General features: G+C 35.3%; 1 protein-coding gene and 1 pseudogene across 7 annotated transcripts in view; one reads left to right on the top strand and one right to left on the bottom strand.

The window, feature by feature from the left end:
* Positions 1 to 22,213, top strand: part of RNF111 (ring finger protein 111) — an 87,238-nt gene that overhangs the window by 17,121 nt on the left and 47,904 nt on the right. For 3 of the 7 annotated variants that reach the window (XM_074234554.1, XM_074234556.1, XM_074234555.1), the window contains exon 2: positions 7,132 to 8,024. In XM_074234554.1, the coding sequence (XP_074090655.1) occupies positions 7,151 to 8,024 (874 nt within the window). In that variant the 5' untranslated portion in view covers positions 7,132 to 7,150. Of the gene's footprint in view, positions 1 to 1,872; positions 8,025 to 22,213 lie in introns of those variants that run through there. The other 4 variants (XM_074234551.1, XM_074234553.1, XM_074234550.1 and 1 more) reach the window with 4 other exon arrangements.
* LOC141521718 (large ribosomal subunit protein eL20 pseudogene) lies at positions 20,927 to 21,485 on the bottom strand (annotated as a pseudogene).

Here is a 22,213-nt window from a genome sequence, read left to right as displayed (position 1 = left end):
AAATTTATTTATTTACACATTAGTACAATAGTCTTATAAAAGTAAACATGATCCCCTTTCACCTCACAAAGATAGAGAAATCTCATGAAAAATAAAGTGAGTGAAAAAGGAAAAAAAAATAATTGTACTTCATTCTGTGTTCAGATACCATCAGCTCTCTCTGGGAAGGATCACATTCTTTATCATAAGTCCATCAGAGAAGTTGTTTCAGTTTTTTCCCCCCATAGTTGCTATTGCTAACTGTGTTTCTTTCCATCTATTCCTCCCCACTCCTCTTTTTTTTTTAGTTTTTTTTTCAAGGCAGTGGGGTTAAGTGGCTTGCCCAGGGCCACACAGCTAGGTAATTATTAAGTGTCTGAGGCTGGATTTGAACCTAGGTACTCCTGACTCCAGGGCTGGTACTCTGGTACTCTATCCACTGCGCCACCTAGCCACCCCCCATCTTTATTCTATTTTCTCTCTCCTTTCACTTTGTCCTTCCTCAAAAGTGTGTTGTGGGGCAGCCAAGTGACTCAGTAGACAGAGCACTGAACCTGGAGCCAGGAGGACCTGAATCCAAATCCGGCCCCAGATACCCCAAATTACCCAGCCGTGTGACCCTGGGCAAGTCACCCAATACCACATTGCAAAAAAATAATTGGTATCTGACTGCCCCCTCCCATGGTCTTCCCTCTCCTCCATTAACTTGATCTACACACTTCGCTTTGCATTTGTTCACAAAAGTCTTCCTGTGTTTTTCTGAAATCATTCCTTTCATTTCTTATACCAACAATAGTATTACATTATATTTCTGTACCATAACTTGTTCATCCACTTCCCAGTAGGTAAGCATTCTGTAAGTTTCTAATTCTTTGTAACTCCCCAAAATGTTGAAACTTATTTTTGCATGTTGCTGGAGGGATAAATTAAAAATAAACTCAAAAAGAACTACTGTAAATATTTTTGTTCATGTGGATCCTTTTCTTTTTTCTTTTATGGTCTTTTTGAGTTAAAAAAATAATATAGTAGTTGCTGGATCCTAGGGTATGGTATAAACAGTTTATCCCTTTGAACATATTACAGTTTGTTCTCCAGAATGGTTGGACCAGTTCAGAACTCCACTATCCTTGCTTTCATGTACCTATTTTTCTTTTTCTCTTTTAAATTTTTTTTATTTTATAAGGCAATGGGGTCAAGTGATTTGCCCAAGGTCACACAACTAGGTAATTATTAAATGTGTGAGGCCGGATTTGAACCCAGGTAGTCCTGACTCCAGGACCGGTGTTCTATCCACTGTGCCACCTAGCCGCCCCCATGTACCTATTTTTCCACAACTCCAACATTTCTCATTTTCTTATTCTGTTATGGCATAAAGTGGTTATCTTAGAGTTGTTTTAATTTGCATTTTCTCTAATTATTAGTGATTTAGAGCATATTTTTCATGTTTATAGAAGACACTTTCTTTTTTTTCATGAGGCTTTTTCTATCTCTGCTTCCTCCCTCATCCAACTGCTACTATTTTCCTTCTTAAGCTACTTTGTGACTAACTGTACAATTTGTATTTATTAGCTTAATAATTATGCTTTGTAAGTTTTTATGTGTTCTTATCTTCCTCATGAGAATCTGAGCTCCTGAGAAGTAGGGATGGTTTCAATCTTTGTATTGTATCCTTAGCAATGAGGCACATAATATAATATCTGTTGATTAATTGCCACATATGATTCCTCTTCATGGCATCTGTTAATTTTCCATTCTGACTTTACTTTTTGCCCCTTTAATAAATGCTTCATGGGGGCGGCTAGGTGGCGCAGTGGATAGAGCACCGGCCTTGGAGTCAGGAGTACCTGGGTTCAAATCCGACCTCAGACACTTAATAATTACCTAGCTGTGTGGCCTTGGGCAAGCCACTTAGCCCTATTGCCTTGAAAAATCTAAAAAAGAAAATGCTTCATGAACCAAACAGCTCTATGCAGGTAATTTTCATTCAGTAGAATAGCTTTTGATTTTCTACTGCTCATTCTACAATGTATATAGTAAATTGAGGATGATTGTAACTTGAGATGCCCAAAATGTGGAGGAACAATTTGCATAATAAATTTTCCTTGGAAATTTTTTTTAAAGTTCAATTAAAAAGTCAGACAGGCAGCTAGGTGGTGTAGTGGACAGAGCACTGGTCCTGGAGTTAGGAGGACCTGAGTTCAAATCCTACCACAGATAGGTAATAATTACCTAGCTGTGTGACCTTGGGCAAGTCACTTAACTCCACTGTCTTGCAAAAGCAAAACGAAAATCAAAACATCAGGCAGCATTCATTAGTTACCTGACTTCAATTTTCCTGTCTCCAATGAAGCTCTGAATATAAAACATACATATTAATAAAAAACATTATACAAAGTAAATTTGGATATGATACTATGTATAGGGGCTAGCTTTATAGAAGTAGAGTATCATTTGGAGATATATATAGGCTTGGTTGTTTTGGAGACAGGTTCTAGCTTTACTTTTGTGGGAACAAAGGGATGCAAGTCATCTTTCAGCTCTCCAGTTGTTTGGTCACCCAGCCCTCAGGGTATGACTCTGGCACTTTGGAGACTTCTATTCTAGCATACTAGATAAAAAGAGAAATATTTCTTGGACTTAGGATAATTATGGGAACAGCAAACATGAGATGATGTAACAGATTATGGAGTAATAACTGTAAATGTCATAATATTATACCTGACTTGTCTTTTAAGACTCAAGGGGTGAAAGATAAGGAGAGTGGAAGAACTAAGTTTTTAAGTCCGATTTCTTGAAGTAGGTCTTGTTGATTCCATCTCTGTTGACTATTTTGCTAACATGGTCACTACCTTAGTTCATATCTTCCTCAACCTCTTAACCTGTAGTAAATAATTTCTTAATTGATTTCTCTGTTGGCCTTATCTGCCTTCCAATTCAACATTGACAGTTACCTCCCTTGCTATAATCTTTTTTTTTTTTAGTGCTTGTATAGAGGATTAAGATAAGACATCAGTCTGACATGTAAGGTCCTCCACAATTTCATTGACCTATCTCCCCACTTGAAAGTGCACCTAGATTCCTATTATCTGTGCTACTATTTGTTCTCCTGAACTCTTATTTCCCATTGTTATAGAAGTCATTTCCTATGTTCGAATTATTTCAGACATTGGAATTGTCTTATTACACTTTCTCCTGATCTTTACTTCTCAGAATACTTTTGTTTTTAGATTTACTTCCTCGAAGCCTACCTGTTTTACTACCTCCTCATTCCCTCACACACAGACACTTTTGCACTCAAATTTTCTTTATATTATTTTGTCATTAAGCTACTAATGTGTACAAGTAGAACTCTTTACCAACAATCTTCCTTTACCCCTCCCAAATGTTAGTTTCTTGAGGACTGAGTTGTTTTGTTTTTGTTTTTCTTACTTTAGGCCCAGTAGCAAATTTTTCTATATTTGACAGATCACTAATAAATATGTTACATTTAATTTTGAAAAACTTAGCCACATTTGATCAATGCAGTGACCAACCACAATTTAGACTCATGATGCAAAACTTGTTGCCTACTTCTGGAGAAAGATAGTGCATAACTATACATATTTCTAATGAATTTTGGGGTTTTCTTTTTGCCTTCTCAATTTGTGAGCAAAGGGAAGGGAGGAAGGAATAGATTAGGAACTGAAAATAGAATAAGATTGAATTTTGAATAATTTGTGTTGCAATTCAGTTTAGTTAGGTTAAGGCTCTTTGATTATGAAGGGGAGGTATCTCAGATAAATCAGTTATTGTGGAAAACTATCACATATTGGGTTAATTGATGAATCTCTATTCAGATAAAATCCACTAGCTGAATAATTTAGTCATCTTTCCCTTCTTTTTGCCATTTGTGTATTGAAATAATGCTTCAGTTGTCTCACATCATGGAACACATGTATTTTGGATGAATTGAATTTTCAGATAAAATTGAAGTTTAAGCTTTTAAGTCCTGAATTGTACTTTTTTTTCTAATCTGTATTATGTACTTCTTGACTGTCTAAAAAGAATAACTGTAATTTAACATTTTTATAACTCATTATTATGAAATAAGTTTAATAGCATTTTACTATAGATATAGCAGTAGGTCAGATTTATATGATATATGGAATTGAATGCATATTGGTATCATGAGTTTCCTCAAAACTTCAAGCAGTGTCATGATGTCATCTTGCTTCTTGGTCATTTACCTGTTTTTGATTAAGGTATTCTCATATTCTAGATATGGCATCTGGAACAATATAAATTAGCTTGCTTTCTGCAGAAATAATTATTGAATAAAAGTTCAAAGCACCTTTTTGTCAAATAGTCATCTTGACTTATGGAAAGCAGCAGTTTTCCTATTGATTTATTTAGTACCCTTCAAATATTTCTGCACATGTATTGATAGATCATGTTAAATATTAGGCCATTTTTACACATTCAGTTGTACCATACTGGTCAATATTATTTGAATGAATGTTATATACTGTTCAAGAATTTGTAACAGTTTATTTTAGAGAAAATTTAGTTCAAAGCTTCAGTGTATTAATCATCAGAAAATAACTACCCATGTAAATATAATAAAAATGGTTTTCTTCAAATTTCTTTTCTTTATGATATCCAAGCCAGGGAACACTGAAGATTGTATAAATGATATTATTGATAGGTTTCTAGACTTCTTGAGAGGGGAGGGTCTTTTGTTTTTGTTTCCACAGGACTGAACATAGTTCTCATGCATATTAAGCACTTGATAAATAGCTTTTTATTTAGACATTTATTTTCATCTTAGCCATTATCATGATGTGGCATTGACTTTTAACTTTCTTCTAATCTCTTAGGTCACTGCTGTAATGATTCTGTTGATTCAAGTTGGGGCATGGGAGAAATAGCTAATAAATGCAGTGGCAAGTCAGGCATGATAGGGACAAGAAATACATACAACTCTCCATAAAAATCCAAACCTGACAGATGGCCTAAATTTAAATCATAGAGTGATGGAAATTATTAGATTATGAAACAGGATACCATAAGTTTTCTCAGAATTTGCCATATATTAGTAGCATGATCTTAGATAAGTCACTTAACTTCTTTCTGTGACCAGTTTTTGGAGTCACAAATAATATTTAATAATTCTTCAGTTTAATGTTATGTGAACACTGAGGCTGTAAGTTGTCATGATCACATTGCCAGGACATATCAGAGGCACAAAAGTAGAACTTGAACCTAAATTCTCTACTTTCATAGTAGGGTTTTCAAGGAACATTTTACAGATCCTGACAAATTAACCTTTTTTTTAAATTTTATAACATTTTTGTCAGTTTTAATGAAGTGGTAATGGGGAAATAATTTAGCAGATGGTTTTTCTAAATTTTAGCAAAGCATTTAATAAAATCTCAGATGCTATTCTTATGCGGCGAATTAGATGGTGATACAATTTAGGTGATTGTAATTGATTTACTGACTGCATCCAAAGAGTAGTCTGTGGAGTGTTATATAGAAATGATGATTAGTGCTGAGCTTACTCATTACCAGGTAGCCCTTGAGAATACAGTTGCTAAGATTTTTTATTGTACTCATCAGTGACTTTTGGTGACAATCCTACACGGTTGTTCAGTAGCATGTACAAAGGTGAATGCAAAGGTTTGTTAGAGGTCTTGTCTGGGGACTCTGTGCCCCAACTTTTTCATCTTCTTCATTCCCCAATAGTTATGTATCCATATAGTGGTAGAGGAGTTTTGGTTTAGAAACAATGGCATCTGAGGAATTTAGGTAATCAATTTCCTCAGACTCTGTCATCAATTACATATCCAACTGAAGGAAAATTTTTTATCTTCTTGGACATTTAGTTTTCTTTTGCCAAATGAGAAGTTTGAGATAGAAATCTCTTGAAATTCCTTTCTAGTACTAAAATTCTACAAGGGTCATTGATTGGTTTTATCAAACCAGTTTGATTTTGAAGTACTTAACTTTGTGCATAATAAATAAGAATTACCGAAAAAAAAGAACATATAATTTTAAAAAGAGATGCTTATAGCCTACAGATATTTTAGCCATTTGTATTTTATAAATTTTATTATTTACTTAACAACTATCATCAGATACATTGTTTGAATGGCTTATATATTTTTTAAAATTACAAAATAAATTTTAACTTAGTAGTTCTAGGCAGCTGTGGAAAGAATGCTGGTTATTGGAATCAGGGAGACCCAAGTTCCAATTCAGTATCAGATATCAGTTGTGTGACCCTGGGTGAGCCAATTAACTTTGTCTACCTTCTTTCCACAATTGTAAAATAGACTTAATAATGCCACCTACCTTTATAGGATTATTGTACAATCAAATCACATGCTATTTGTATTGCACTTAGCACAGTCTAGGCCCTTAATAAATGCCTGTTCCCTTTTCTTCCTTTGTTCTGTGCCCCCTTCTGATCTCTCTATTATTTGTATATAATACAGAGTTCTGCTTTTGTTTCTATTGTAGTTGGCATGAACATATGTACTTTAAAAGCTAATTGATGTTTTTTTGTTTTCTCATCACCTTCCCAATGTGTCTTTTTTCTGCCGTATTCTTATCTCTATCTTAAAAGCAGAGTAGGATAATGCTTTGTAGAATGATGCCATGAGAATAAATGAAATAACATGGATATCTTGAGTCAGGTAGGGAAGGGAGCTATAGTAATGCAAGATTTTTTTTTTAAATGATAGTAAGTTTTTTATATGGCTTAGATATTGAGAAGTAGACTATTTTGTTGTTAACTATATCCCATGTTAGAATAAATAGAAAGGGAATGAATATTGACTGGATTGAGATCATAGTTTCAATTCAATTACTAATCCTTTTATGTTAATTTGTTTCTGTTCCTCTTTAATTTTTGAAGAGATTAGGCCAAATTTGTGATTTCAGTAAAAGGTGCTCTGTATATTTTTAAGTTGAAATTATGACCTAGCCCACTATTTTGAAAGTATCTATGGCTTCTATAATTAGGAAAAAAGATATTATTAGTGGAAATATTAAAGGATTAGAAGGCAATGATAATCCTCTCATGAGAATGTCTTAGCAGAATTTGACATCCTGTTGTATATCTAGTATGATGAACACATTTTAAAAATATTTTATGTTTTGTCTTTTTAGGACGTACTTACAATTTCCCATGACTCAATGGACTCCTGATTGTAACAGACTCTTTACCCTAAAAGCGGATATGAAGAGTGAGGTACCTTCTGATGCACCAAAGACACAGGAGAGTCTAAAAGGGATCCTCTTGCATCCTGAGCCCATCGGGGCAGCCAAAAACTTCCCTGCAGAAGTTGAGATGATCGCTAGTAAAGTAGAGAATGAATTCTCTCACTTGTGTGATGATTCTCAAAAACAGGAGAAAGACATGAATAGTAACCAACAAGAACAAGAAAAAGGCATTGTTGTAAGGAAAAAACGTAAGAGTCAGCAGGCTGGCCCTTCATATACCCAAAACTGTGTTGTTAAAGAAAGTCAGGGAATGTTAGGATTGAGGCAACACTTAGAAACACAGAGTGATGAAGATAATGATTCCTCTTTTACTGATTGTGTTTCTTCCCCTTCATCTAGTCTGCATTTTGGAGATTCTGACACGGTAACATCTGATGAAGACAAGGAAGTATCTGTTAGGCACTCTCAGGCAATATTGAATACTAAAAGTAGAACTCATGGTTCTCGGTCACAAAAGTGGCCTCGGACTGAGACAGAATCCGTCTCAGGATTACTGATGAAAAGGCCCTGTTTTCATACTAATTCATTAAGGAGACTTCCATGTAGAAAGAGATTTGTGAAAAATTCTTCCCAGAGGACACAGAAACAAAAGGAAAGAATTCTAATGCAGAGGAAAAAACGAGAAGTCCGGAGAAAGTATGCATTACTCCCTAGCTCTAGCAGTTCCAGTGAGAATGACCTCAGTAGTGAATCCTCTTCTAGCTCTTCCACTGAAGGAGAAGAAGACTTATTTGTGTCGACCAGTGAAAACCACCCAAACAGTGCAACCATTCCCTCAGGTAAAACTAAGACTCTATTTACTCAAGTGAGTAAAATACCTTGAAGTATGTATATGTTTGAATTTTCAAGAAGAATTTTTAGTGTGTTTTAAAGGTATTAAGAGAATCATTATCATGGAATGCATTTTAATATATTTAATATATTGAATATTGAACATTGGTATGTAAACATGGTAGCTACCTCTCTAAGATAAGATTTATATAGTTTTCTAGTTTTAAATTAAAAAGTAGTTAGAATAGTTTAAAAAACGAGTTAAACTAGTTAAAAAAGCTTTATATTTTGTTTTGTCATTTCTGCATTATTAAGGGAGCTGAATGTTTTGTTGTTTCACAGAAAAATAGGGAAGCAAAAACAATCAAGACAGTGAAGTGACCATGTCTGACAATGAATGTAATGTTTTTGTACTTGTGGTCCTTTCCCATTGCTAGAACTGTTAATTTTTTAAATTTCTCAGAATTTGTCTTCCATTTACTGATAACTTAATTTATACTGTAGTCATTGTACATTTTTTTTTTAGGATTTTGAAGGCAAATGGGGTTAAGTGGCTTGCCCAAGGCCACACAGCTAGGTAATTATTAAGTGTCTGAAGCCGCATTTGAACCCAGGTATTCTTGACTCCAGGACTGGTGCTCTATCCACTGCACCACCTAGCCGGCCCCCATTGTACATTTTCTATAGATTATTTTATGAATTTGTATTAGGTAATAAATATCTAATATTACTTTTCTTAGTTACTCATTTATTGTTTTTTAGTGCAAAATAGTATTGGAAAGAATTTTTAATTGCATTCAATAAATGCCTGTTGAATGCATAAATGAAGGAAAACAATGAAAATTGTATGGGATTTCCTGTGGCTTAAATTATAAGGTCATAAAATATAAAAGTGATATAGATCAATTAAAGATTTTTTCCTCTTTAATGCTCCTTTACAATGTTTTTAAGCAGTCTTGTGTTTCCTTTAGATATTAATCTTCCCCAGTCAGATTGTAAGCTCCTCAGGGAAAGTATTGTTTAATTCATTTTTGTGTCTGTATTATTTCCAGGACATAAGACAGTGCCTGGCATATAATATAGATACACACACACACACACACACACACACACACACACACACACACACTCTCTATAGTAAAGGACTTTAACTCATGTACAGTCAGTTTCCATATGAATATCAGACAATATTACAACATTCTCCTGCTGCTGCTTCTGTGATCCTTGAGTACTTTCCCACCTTATTAAATTTAGCAAGAAAGATCAGATAAGTAGACAATCCAATGGAGAGACATGCTGGTTTTGGGAATTAGGAAGTTTAAATTTTACCTGAGGCACATACTGTGTGACCTTGGCCAATTTATTTTATTTTATTTTATTTTATTTATTTATTTATTTTTTTTGCAAGGCAAATGGGGTTAAGTGGCTTGCCCAAGGCCATACAGTTAGGTAATTATTAAGTGTCTGAGACCAGACTTGAACCTGGGTAATCCTGACTCCAAGGCCAGTGCTTTACCCACTACACCACCTAGCCCTCCCAGCCAATTTATTTTAAACCTCAGTTTGTTTCCTCTTCTGTAAAATGGAAATAATAGTAGCACTTTACCAGGATTGCTGTGATCAATGTGATAATATATATATAAAGAGAGCATTATAAACTTTAAAGAGCTATAAATGCTAGGAGCTATCATTATCATCACATAACTGTCTGGCAAGATACTATGTAATTGATAGTAAAGGTGATTAGAAACAGTGCTTGAAGGAAAACTTCTTTGCATTTCATGTTTGCCCCTTTCTTGCTCAGCTTTTTCCCACCTTCCAAAACTTTTTCCATAAAAGACCACAGAGAAGGAAGTTTTTTAACAAGGCAAATGGAGTTAAGTGGCTTGCCCAGGGCCACACAGCTAGATAATTATTAAGTGTCTGAGGTTGGATTTGAACCCAGGTACTCCTGACTCCAGGGCCGGTGCTACACTGGAAGGAAGCTTTGAGGATCATTTAGCCCAACTTTGGGAAAGGGAGGTGTCTCAGTTTTAAAAGTAAACTCTCTGTCCATCTGATCTTGGAATGGATTTAGTATTAAAAGCTCTAGGTTTGATTTAAAAAGTAATAAATAGGATAGTAGGTCAGGCCTTTATATGCTTTGAATATGAATCAATACATAGGTACACATGCTCTTTTTGTTTGTATTTTGACTGAAAAATGTTGCCGGTCAGAGCCCTGTTAATGATTGGGAGAAAGCTAAACAGCATGAGCCAATATACAACCTAACTGATAGAAAGAAGTTAATTTCACTAAAGGAGGCTGAGCTATATTTTAAAATAATCAGTATTTTAAATTATTTTGTTCAGTTTTATATTAAATTCTTCTGGTATTGAAATGCTGTTATTTTCTACTTTGCTGATGTGGAGTATTCCAGCTATGATATGGGTTAAATAGGCATTTGTGGGCTGTTTTGGGACCCTTACAACCATTTATAATATTGTTGCTATGGGAAAATGCATTCCAAGTTTCAAAGAGCCAATTTATAAATTAACTTTGGGAACAAACAAACTCATGGTAAGTTTTTTTCTCATCTTTGTATATTGCAAGTATCAAGCATATCTCTGGAAACACAAATCCAAAGATTCAGAATTGAAATAAATATCCTATGGGATATTCTGGTTTTACCTACATATACATTCAAGTAAACAGATAATATTTGGCATTTTTAAGGATTTAAAGACACATATGATTTGACCCCTGCTCTCAAGGAACTTAAAATCTGGTTTAATTGATACCATTAACTGTGGAAAACCTGATGAATTAAATAGCAGTTCATCAGTAGACTAAATTTCATAAGGCAATGCATTGTTAATTCGGTAAATACTATGACTGTCCTTATAGAGCTTAGTTTAGTAGCCACAGATATTAATCAAATAACTAAAAATAAAAATAGTATAGAATTAAGTGAATAAGAGGTGTATGGTCATTATGTAATTGGGAAAATAACCATTTTTTATTTTAGAGGGGAAAACTTATTATCAAATAGTGGGATTAAAGACTTCTTAAAGGAGGAGTTGGCATTTGAGCAGAGGTTAAATGTATGAATAAATTTCATAACCAAATAAAAGGTAGAAAAAGATAGCATAGGAACTTAGAAGATAAAGAGGGAACATTGATTTCCATCAGATAAAATGGCTTTCATTTACTGTTATGAATCCATAAAGTAACCTGTAGGTCCAGAATGATTTCTTTCCAAATTTATTATTTAAAGAGTTTATATGATCTCATTTCTAGACCAGTTTGATATAGTTTAGCTTTATACATCATCATAAAATTGAATATTAGTTATTAAAAGCCCCAACATTTTAGCAAAAACCTTTGTATGTGGTCCACAATTATTTCTTTTAGTTATTATCCTTTAGGTTTTTGCAAGGCAAATGGGGTTAAGTGGCTTGCCCAAAGCCACACAGCTAGGTAATTATTAAGTGTCTGAGGCTGGATTTGAACTCAGGTACTTCTGACTCCAGGGCCAGTGCTCTATCCACTGTGCCACCTAGCCACCCCAGTTATTATCCTTTTATGTAAACTTGAAAACTGCCTAGAAAGTATAACTTTGGAGCTGATTTGTTTTTTAAATGGACTTATAGGAAATAATTAAATTTTTCCTTCATGGTTTGTAGAGAAATTCTAGTACCTGCCAGTTAGATAACTATAGTTGTTAAAGCATCTAATTCTTATTCCAGATATGGTTGGGTTTTTTTTTTAGGTTTTTGTAAGGCAAATGGGGTTAAGTGGTTTGCCCAAGGCCACACAGCTAGGTAATTATTTAGTGTCTGAGACCCGCATTTGAACCCAGATACTCCTGACTCCAGGGCCAGTGCTTTATCAACTACGACACCTAGCCACCCCCAGATATGTTTTCTTATACCAAGCATATTGCTTGTATCGTTTTCTCTTAAGTGTAGTTATCTCAGATTTAAGCTTTTGTCTTTTAAAAAAAATTTTCTTGCAGAATTTTTTAGGCATTGTAGATACATCAATTGAAGTTACCTTTCAAAAACATCTCGAGAACACTAAACTACTAATTAATTCCATTGGATTTTTAAAGTTATTTTTAGTAGCTGTGGTTTTATGTAGACAGTCTTATTTATCAAAGCTGCTACCTACAAATTAGCATTTTTACTTTGATCTTATTTACTTAGCGAAATTAACCTATGCATTGAGTTAAATAGAACAAAACTTAAATAAAAATGTCCATTTCTTTGGAAGCAAGCTATCTAAAAATTATTTTCACTTCAAGGTACCGTTGAAAAATTTGTTCATTTCCTCATGTCATTTACTTCTGACTTTCTTTGAAAGTGCAATTATTGCTACATGTTTGAACTCATAAGAAATCAAGACCATGTGAAAAGAAAATTCAAAAGAGCTGAAATTATTATGACAGAAGAGAAAAATAATGAAGCCAAAAAGTAGTTATGCAGGTATTGTGTTCATCATACTTCAATAATTATGTTAAATTATGGGAGCCTGTAGATGAACCTTTTCTAGGGTGTGGTGTCAGGAAGTGGGTATCTTTTATTTTACCCATTGGATGGAGTATGCAGTAATGGATCTGTGATACATTGATGCTATTAAGGTTAAACTGCAACTACTACTCAGCTTCATCTATGGAGAACTCAATAGAAAGGAAAAAAATTTCTGCTGAGCAGTACATATGGAAGTCATGATATGAATATGTATTTACTTAATACTTTGGTGAGCTTATAACCCAATCACTTATTTAAACTTGAATTTTTGGTTCCAAATAAATATAGCAGATTAGGAAAGAAGACTTTTTCATTCAGACCTTGGTGTGATAAGAAATAATTGATAGCATGTAGAAAGAGAGGAAATGGGCTGTTAGGCAAAGATAGAAGGACTATGGAAAAGCAGAGCATTTGTTGATTCATTTGATATGGGGACACAGCCCTATATATTCATTAAATCTAAAAGGCCATTGTTGTAGCATCTTGCAATTGATATTACTAGTTATCCTGAGTCATCTTGAAGACTTTTGTATTTTATAAACTTTTATTTCATAGGCAAGGAAGTATATAGAAAATGAATTTTCAAGAAAAGAATATTATCCTCTTAAATTATAATAGTTCTTAATTGTAAATGGTTATATTTTATCTGATTAAAAATACAAATGTATATACATATGCCTTTTTTTTTTAGGTTTTTGTAAGGCAAATGGAGTTAAGTGGCTTGCCCAAGGCCACACAACTAGGTAATTATTAAGTGTCTGAGACCGGATTTGAACCCAGGTACTCCTGACTCCAGGGCCAGTGCTTTGTCCACTGGGCCACCTAGCCACCCCTTAACCCCATTGCCTTGCAAAAACCTAAAAAAAAAAGCCAAAAGAAAACAAGATAGTACAGGTTAAACCAGGAGTAGCAATCTCAGAGGAAAAGAATCAAGATTAAGAGGAACTGGGAAAGGCTTCTTATAGAATGTGGGATTTTAGCTGATTTTTAAAGAAATGCAGGGAAGCAAGAGGCAAAGACAGCAGAGAGAACATTCCAAGCATGGGATACTGAGTGAAATTACTTACATTCAGGAGATGGTAGAATATTATCCTCATAAACTATAGTTATGTAAAGTAGACCACTGTCATTGGATTGAAGAGTATTGTTGGAAGAAAGTTTGATTCTAGAGTCAACCAACAAGCATTTATTGAAGTACCTGGCAATTGTGTTAGTATCTGGGCATCCACATACAAAGGAAAATGGATCCTGCCCTTTGCTTGCTTTAGCTGGGGAAGGCTGCATGCACGCATATAATATATAAAGTGATCAAAATGATAAAATGGGTGGGGAAGGGAGAGAAGCACTTGACCTGAATCTTAAGGAATCTTAGGTATGTTTTTATGAGAGTGAGAAGGGAGTATAAAGAGGACAGGTAGTTCAAATGCATAATGTACATAGAAGATGGGAATGTTATATTTAAGGAGATATAAGAAGAGAAGGTTGGCTGGATTCTTCTGTTCATGTAATGTGAAACTAAGGTTGTAAAGTTAAGCTGGGTCCAGATTCCAAACCAAGTAGACTATTTATTCCTAGAAGTAATGGGGGGGAGGGGGGAGAACAAAACACTGCTAAATACTTTGATAGACAATGAGAGTAAAGGAAAAACTTGAGTCAGGGAGACCAATTGGGCTACTGCAGTAGTCCAATTTAATTCTTAAAATTCTAAATTTTCTTTCTTAATTTGAAGTCTACTGCCTTGTAATTTTTATCCACAGAACTCAAGAGTTCTTTGGAGCTAAAGTGTTTTCCCTCTTTCATGTCAGCTTACATTGTGCCAGGCACTGTGTTAAGAATTTAAACACTTTGGAAGGCCCTTTTAAAGATTTCTGTATGTCTTTGCCACTCACTACTTATGTGGACTTCATTTTTTTCTTTTCTTTTTTTTTTTTTTTGGTTTGTTTTTTAGGTTTTTGCAAGGCAAATGGGATTAAGTGGCTTGCCCAAGGCCACATAGCTAGGTAATTATTAAGTGTCTGAGGTCGGATTTGAACCCAGGTACTCCTGACTCCAAGGCGGGTGCTTTATCCACTATGCCACCTAGCCGCCCCTATTTTTTTTTTCTTTAAAATGAAATTAAACTAAGTGATTTCTAAGGACTCTTCCAGTTCTAATTCTAACACTTTTCCTTAGTCTTCTTCAATTCAAGTTATTCAGTCTGAAGATTTCCCAGCTTTCTGCCCAGTTATTAGTATTTAGAATCTTTAGCATCCTGAGCAATTTCCTCAGAATAAATCAAATGAGAATATCAGAATTGAAAGGGACCTCAGAAGTTGTCTAGTCCAACTCATGCCTGATTTTAAAAAATGAATCTATTCGACTACTTAACTCAATACATGGTTATCTAACCTTCTCTTGAATACTTTTCCTCAGGGTGAATCTCCTAGCTCCTGTTTAATAATTGGATGTATCTAATTGTTAGTAAGTTTTTCTTTACATTGATTATGAATCTTCGCAACACTCCTCATTAGCAGAAGTATAATCCTTTTTCTACATGACAGCTCTTCCAATAAATGAAGATAATTATGTTGTTCTTTTAAACTATATTATAAGCATCCTAATTTCATTTTCTTCATCCCAAAATAATACTTGAAATACTTTGCCATCTGGATCAACTTTCTCTGAATGCCCTTGTTTATCAGTATACTTCCTAAAATATGGCTCCCAGAACTGAACTGAAAAAAAAAACACATCATGCATATGATCTAAGTAAGATGGAATATATACTAGGACCTTCTTAGTTATATAAATCTTCCCACACTTTCCTGTATTCATCATGTCCATTGTTTCGTATAGCACAATAATACATTTTATGTATCACAATTTGTTTAGCTATTCCCCATTCTTTGGGTCTCTACTACAACAGTTCTTTACTGCTTGCTCATTTTCCCAGCCTGGGCCTGGTTTTGGGGTGCTTCCTGAGCTTTTGGGACACTTCCACAAGGGTCTCAGTGTGTGATGCTCTGTCCTCCCTCCTGGTCTATGAATGATCATATGCGCCCCACTCTGCCATGGGGCTGAGGTGGGGGGGCCCTGCTGTTCTATGGGGGGGTCTAGACTGCAATCAGGATCTGAATGTGGTCAGAGCCCCAGAGTCCTGTTCCAGGGGCAGAGGATAGAGCTCTACAGTCTCTCTCTTCACTCCCCTCCCTTGCTTCAATGGGCTCATGGCCTGGGGGCTCCTGCTTTTACTGGCTCCTGCTTTTACTGGCTCCACCTGCTTTTGTTCCTGGATCTGGGCTGCTGGAAGACCACTTTGCTGTCTGTGTGCCCTGAGGGCCGGGCTCCAAGTGCTCCCTCTGGCAGAGGTCTACCTCTGTTCCCCTACTTTGTGCCCGGTGCTCCCTGGGGCATAGCTCAGGCGACTCCCCTGCTGCTGTGAGCCAGGGCTCCCAGCGCCCTGGGGCTGCCTCCAGGAGGCTGAAGTTCTTTCTCTCTGGTGGGCCACCCCTCCTCTGAGCCATCCCTCCTACCCCGGGGAGCAGAGCCTTTCTGCTCTTTTCCAGGTTACCTTGAGTAGAACTGCCTCGCTGGGTCCCTCTCTGGGTTCTGTCTCTCGAAAATTTAGTTAGAGTCCTTAGCTTATGAGTTTTATGAGCGAGCTCCTAAGACAAGATCCTTTCTTGTGGCTGTCTTGGCTCTGCCCCCCCAATATATTTTTTTTCTAAAATTACAAAACCTAGTGTGTGTGTTCTTTTTCATATGAAGTGTAAACTGAGCTGTGTTTCTCATAATTTCACTTTGATAAGCTAAAGACAACATTTTTCCTTATAAATTTCATATTAGGTATTTTAACCTAATTTTAGACATTTGAAGTCATCTTGAATCTTGATTTCATAAATCTTCATCCTTTGTTTATGGATCTGAGTTTAATGATTTCTTATTGCCAAAAATATTGTAAGGTTTTAGTTGTGTCATTTAAAAATCTTTGATAACAGGTACTGCTTGTTGAAGCAAATGCTCTAGCTCTTCCTGATCATGTACCCTTTCTGTTCTCCTTACTTTGTGGGAGAAGGGAAGCACCCTACCCCAACTCATGCTCCCCTGGTGGATTAATTTTTCCTTTCATCAAAGTTAGGATTATTGCTCTAGAAAAATTTTAATATTGAAGGAGAGGAAATCTATTATAGTGGATAGAAGGTGCTCTTCATAGGTCAGAAGTTCTTGATTAAAGTCTTTTATATGACATTTATTAATCGTCCAATAGTAGACAAATTAAAGTCTTCTTTTCAGTTTAACATAACTATTGATTGATGTATTTTATTTTTTAAATTAAAAAAAATTAAGTCAATGGGGTTAAGTGACTTGCCCAAGATCACACAGCTAAGTAATCATAAAGTGTCTGTGCCTGGATTTGAACTCAGGTCATCCTGACTCCAGGACCAGTGCTCTATCCACTGTGCCACCTAGCTGCTCCTTGATGTATTTTAAATATCTGTTTCTAACAACTACCAGTCATGACAGTTATACATTCTTGAGACATATTTCTGAATGCTCTAGTAGAATGTAACTAATGTAAGAAGCAGTTAGTATTCATTAATGAAATTATTTCTTTCCATGCTTTTTATTTTTACTATTATCTTTTAGTATTTTCTTCAGAATTTCTGTGATGGGGGGCAGCTAGGTGGCACAGTGGATAGGGCCCTGGAGTCAGGAGTAACTGAGTTCAAATGCGACCTCAGATACTTAATAAATACCTTAGCTGTGTGTCCTTGGGCAAACCACTTAACCCCATTTGCCTTGCAAAAAAAAAAAAAGAATTTCTGTGATAGAGGATTTTATCAATTCAGAAGATTAGGCATGCCTTAGAGGCATAGACAAATGTGTGTTAGTTAGTAAACATAGATATATTATTTGGAAAAGTAGGTAATAGAAGCTCATATCTTAGGAAATCTTTCATATTCTATAAAACATCTCATTTTTTATTCTTCCTCCCAGATTCTCCCATCTTTCATATTTGCCTGATTTTGTTGAAGGTATCACCATTCTCCTGGTTTGATAACCTTGCTATTCTCTTCGTTCTCTCTCACTGAACTTATCTGATAGTCAGTTGCCAATCTTTTACCTACATGTTTCATAGTACCTTTACTATTCTTACCTTTGTTTAGGCCTTTGTTACTTTGTGGATAAATTATTGTTGCTGTCTTCTGATTGGTTTCCCTTCCTCTAGTTTATTTTAGTTTAAATCCATCCAACTGTTTGCTTTACTATCAATTCTGATCCTGATTCTCTGACTTCGTCAATACCTGTGGCTTCCCTTTTGCTTCTTGCCGTTAGAGAATATCCACTGTTTATCTTGTAAAGACCTTCACATGCTTTTTTTGTACTTTATTCATCTTCCCATACTCTGCTATCCAACTCAGCTTCCTCTCTGTTCTTCTCACCATCTCCATCCCTTTCAATTGGTCCTGTAGTCCCATGGACCTGGAGCAAGCTGGTTCTTCTCCATCTTAAAAGTTTCCTTCTCTTCAAGACATAGCTGAAAGGCCGCCTGCACGCAAGTGTCATACCATTCTGCATGAAATCTTGTGGGTCTTCTTCACACTGCAGATACCTGTACTTTCAAACTGCATCTACCTGTTTTTTGTAATTGACTCTCTTTATTGTCTTTAGACAATGATTGTAAGATTCTTGGAGTAGGGTTTGTTTCTTTGTGTTTCCAGTGCTTGCCTTGAATGATGCCTGGCTCACACTTATTGTATTCTTGTATAGATTCTCTTTATTATGCACTTAGTTCTGTTATCTTCAATTTATATTGAAGAAAGGCAATTGAAATCAACAGCTAAAATTGGTAGGCCATATAGTATTCATTTTAAACACTTAGTGTGAATTATCATTGATACAAAAATACTGTAGTATGCTTTCATTTTTAGGAATAATTATCAATTTTTAGTTTGGTATTAAGGTTTAAGGTGCTTTTCACTATCAAACTGTAGAAGTTTTTAAAGCCTTATTCATTGAATTCTAGGAGTAATATAAATATACTGCTTTTCATAAATTGCTATTTAAGCAGTAAAGTAATAAAATCAATGTAGTCATTCATTTGCTTTTTTTTACTTTTGGTAGTCTTTTACATATTAAGTACATTCCTGAAAAAAGTATGAAAGTAAAAGAAATTATGGTTTTAAATATTCTAATCTAATAGACTTTAAAATTAAGTACCTTATATACAATGTATGAGTATTTAAATGATGCAGTAGGTAGAGTGGTAGATTCATATTCCTGAGTTCAAATCTGGTCTGAGGGATGGATGGCTAGGTGGCTCAGTGGATAGAGCACCGGTACTGGAGTCAGGAGTACTTGAGTTCAAATCCAGCCTCAGACACTCAATTACCTAGCTGTGTGGCCTTGGGCAAGCCACTTAACCCCATTGCATTGCAAAAACTAAAAAAAAAAAAGAATAAAATTAAAAAAAATTGGTCTCAGACATTTATTAGCTATATGTGCCTTTGGTCAACTCACTTAACCATGTTTATCTCAGTTTCCTCACCTGTAAAATGATCTGGAAAAGGAAATGACAAACCCCAAATAGGGTGATAAAGAGTTGGACATAACTGAAATGAGTGAATGACAAACAACAAAATAAAATTGTTATGTTAACACTCTTAATTGTGATAAGGTAGGTAAAAGTTCTTTTCACATTTTTTCTCTAGGCAAATGGCCAAACAGAAACAGGATGATGGTCTCAGATTGAGGTACTCAGATTGAGGTCACAGTGGTGTCATTACAAAATAGATTCTTTTTTTTAGATGCATTATTAATCCAAAAGCTAAGAGCATAGTATTCCAAATCTGCCACTCAAAAGTCATTTCCTTATTTTTCTTTTGTCAATTATTCTGAAATGTTTATAAATAATTGGAGCTTTATAAACATACAAAATTCTTAGGTAATAATAATAGTTATATATGCTAGAGACTATGCAAGTTCTATCTCCTTAATCTTTCTAACAATCCTGGGAGGTAGGGCTAGTATTTGTAATCATTTTATAGATGGGGGAAAATGAAGCAAATAGCTTAAGTGACTTGCTTAGCGACATGCTGGATTTGATCTCAGGTTTTCCTGACCATAGGTCCAGCACTATATATTGTACCACAGAATTATCCACATTTAGGAAATGAGTTCTTTTAGTTTTCTGCCTTTCCATCAATGTGTGAACCTTTAAAGATTTTACAAAACTTAGAGATTTTTCCTGTTTAATTACAGTTTTCAGAAATTCAAAATAAATTCAAAATATAGTATATAGTATAGAGGCTTTGAGGATTTATTTTTTTTGTTCATTTATTCAAAGTGGGAGAATTTATTTAATAATCCTATTGTGTGCTAACACTTGTGGAATTCAGTAGAATCATTTAGTTCACAGCAAGCTATGTAAAGCTGAACTATGAATATATTCTCTTTTGAGACTAAATTTTTGATAACTATTGGAGGACTGCAAGCAGTGTTTCAAACTTTTTTCCTGAAGCAGCAGTCACCATGTAGTTTCTATTTCAGGTTGAGGTTGGGAGGCTGATGTTTTTTTCATTACAACTTTTTAGTACAGCAGCTTAGTTGCCATTCTATTTTGTTTGCCAAAAAAATAACACAAAGAAAAGCATTGTATCTATTTTTTAAATGTTTTCTGAAAATGAAACTACATGCTAATAATCCAGTTATCTAGAATAAACATTGCCTTATTTTAGTAAATTATTCAACTCTTCAGAAATTTCAAAGTAAACTTAAAACCTAAATTATTTCTTCAAAAATTAGTAAAACTTTAGAATTCACAAGTACAGAATATTTTAACAATAGATCTTAAAAGTTTAAAGCTTTTTTAGTTATAGAAAAGGATATTCTAAACTGGCATACTTACCATTTCAAAGGACATTTGATAACTAGTGTTCATTTTTATATATATTTAAATGAATTGAATACGTATATTACAAAACCTTATGATCCTCTTGTCTTTTCTTCCTCCTTGTGTATTTTGAAATCTCTGTATATGTGTGTGTGTGTATATTTCCAACTTCATTAGTATCTCCTTATTTTTCTTTCTGAAGTTTGTCTTTTTTCTATCTTTGTTGCTTTCCCCCTTTTTCTCTGCCCCTCTTCATCAAGCTGTCATATAACTCATATTTTTAAAGGAAGCATCTTTTAGTTATTGAGTTTTATGTTTTTTCAATAATATTTTTAATGAGAAGAATTTTTCTTATTTTTATTTTTCTCTTTTTTTAAAATTTTATTTACTTAAAGCAGTGAACCCACTGTAGGTGGGTTGTAGGTGACTTGCCCAAAGTCACACAGCTAGGTAATTATTAAGTGTCTTTTTTGGGGGGGTTTCCAAATAGGAAATTTATTTAAACAGATCAAATAAAACTTGTGCCTCCTTGCCTCTGCACTTAGAAGAATGTGTTGGGCCTCTTGGTAGTAAAGTGTGGTTTGTGCTGGCGACGCAGAACTCTGTGTGGTAGAGGGAACTTGATTTTGGAGTCGTGAAACTGCTTGACTGCCGGTCGGCGGCACTTGCTGGCAGCAATTTCTTCCACTTTCATGGTCTGGATGGAGTGGGCTCGGGCACGGTGACGGGCCTCCATATCTCGGTAGCACTGATTGACGGCACCAGCAGTGGTCAGGTCTCTGTACTCCCTGTACATGTTGTGGGTTCCGCTCCTGGAATCGTAACGCAGCCAGATGCCAAAATTTTTCACCCTAAGAGGGGACTTTTCAAAGACCTGTCCGCAGTATACTATCTCTCCAGAAGACTTCTTCATCTTTTTCAGCTGGGGCACAAAGTACCAGAATCGGGACTTTGCTACGACATGGTTAGGAGCAAAGATCCGCATGCAATAAAGAGGCGGCACTGGACTCTTGGGAGTAGGCAGGCATCTTCCAACTACCTTGTAGTCTCTCAGGGTGCCCGAGGCCTTGATGGTGCTGCTGCCTCACTCCCTGCCAACCCGCAAAAGGAAGTAAGGCTCAGCCATGCTGCGGCTCACCACCCTTCTGCTCATTATTAAGTGTCTGAGGCTGGATTTGAACTCTATCCACTGTGTCACCCAATTGGCCCCATTTTTATCCTTGAAAAAACTTTAAAATTCATAGAATCCTAGAATTATGTTCTTCCCATCCACCCTTTCTTTTTTTTTTTTAGGGTTTGTTTTTTTTTTTGCAAGGCAGATTGGGTTAAGTGGCTTGCCCAAGGCCACACAGCTTGGTAATTATTAAGTGTCTGAGACCAGATTTGAACCCAGGTACTCCTGACTCCAAGGCCAGTGCTTTATCCACTATGCCACCTAGCCGCCCCCCATCCATCCTTTCTAACAGGTTGTTTAAAGTTATATAAATATGTTATGTTAAAACATGATTGGTTTTTATATTTAGAAGAATCTGAAAGGTGAAAAATCCATATAATCTGGTATCCTAAATACTACACCCCTGCTTGTAGCAGTTCTTCCATTTTTTAAACTCTACTTCCAAATCCAACTTTAAGCTTGCTATCACAGACTCTGAGGGTAGACATTATAGATCTGAACTCCAAACAGATAAATCAAGATTGTACCATGTCAATGTGAAAACTGTAAAGGATTTAGATCCTTGGGTTCTTGTTTTATTACCATGCTAGAAAATAGAATGCTAGTGCTCTTCATTTCTGTTCCATTTGAAAGCGTAAT

Source organism: Macrotis lagotis, chromosome 4, assembly GCF_037893015.1.
Source record: "Macrotis lagotis isolate mMagLag1 chromosome 4, bilby.v1.9.chrom.fasta, whole genome shotgun sequence".
NCBI lineage: Eukaryota > Metazoa > Chordata > Mammalia > Peramelemorphia > Peramelidae > Macrotis > Macrotis lagotis.
This window is presented reverse-complemented; position numbering and strand designations above follow the sequence as displayed.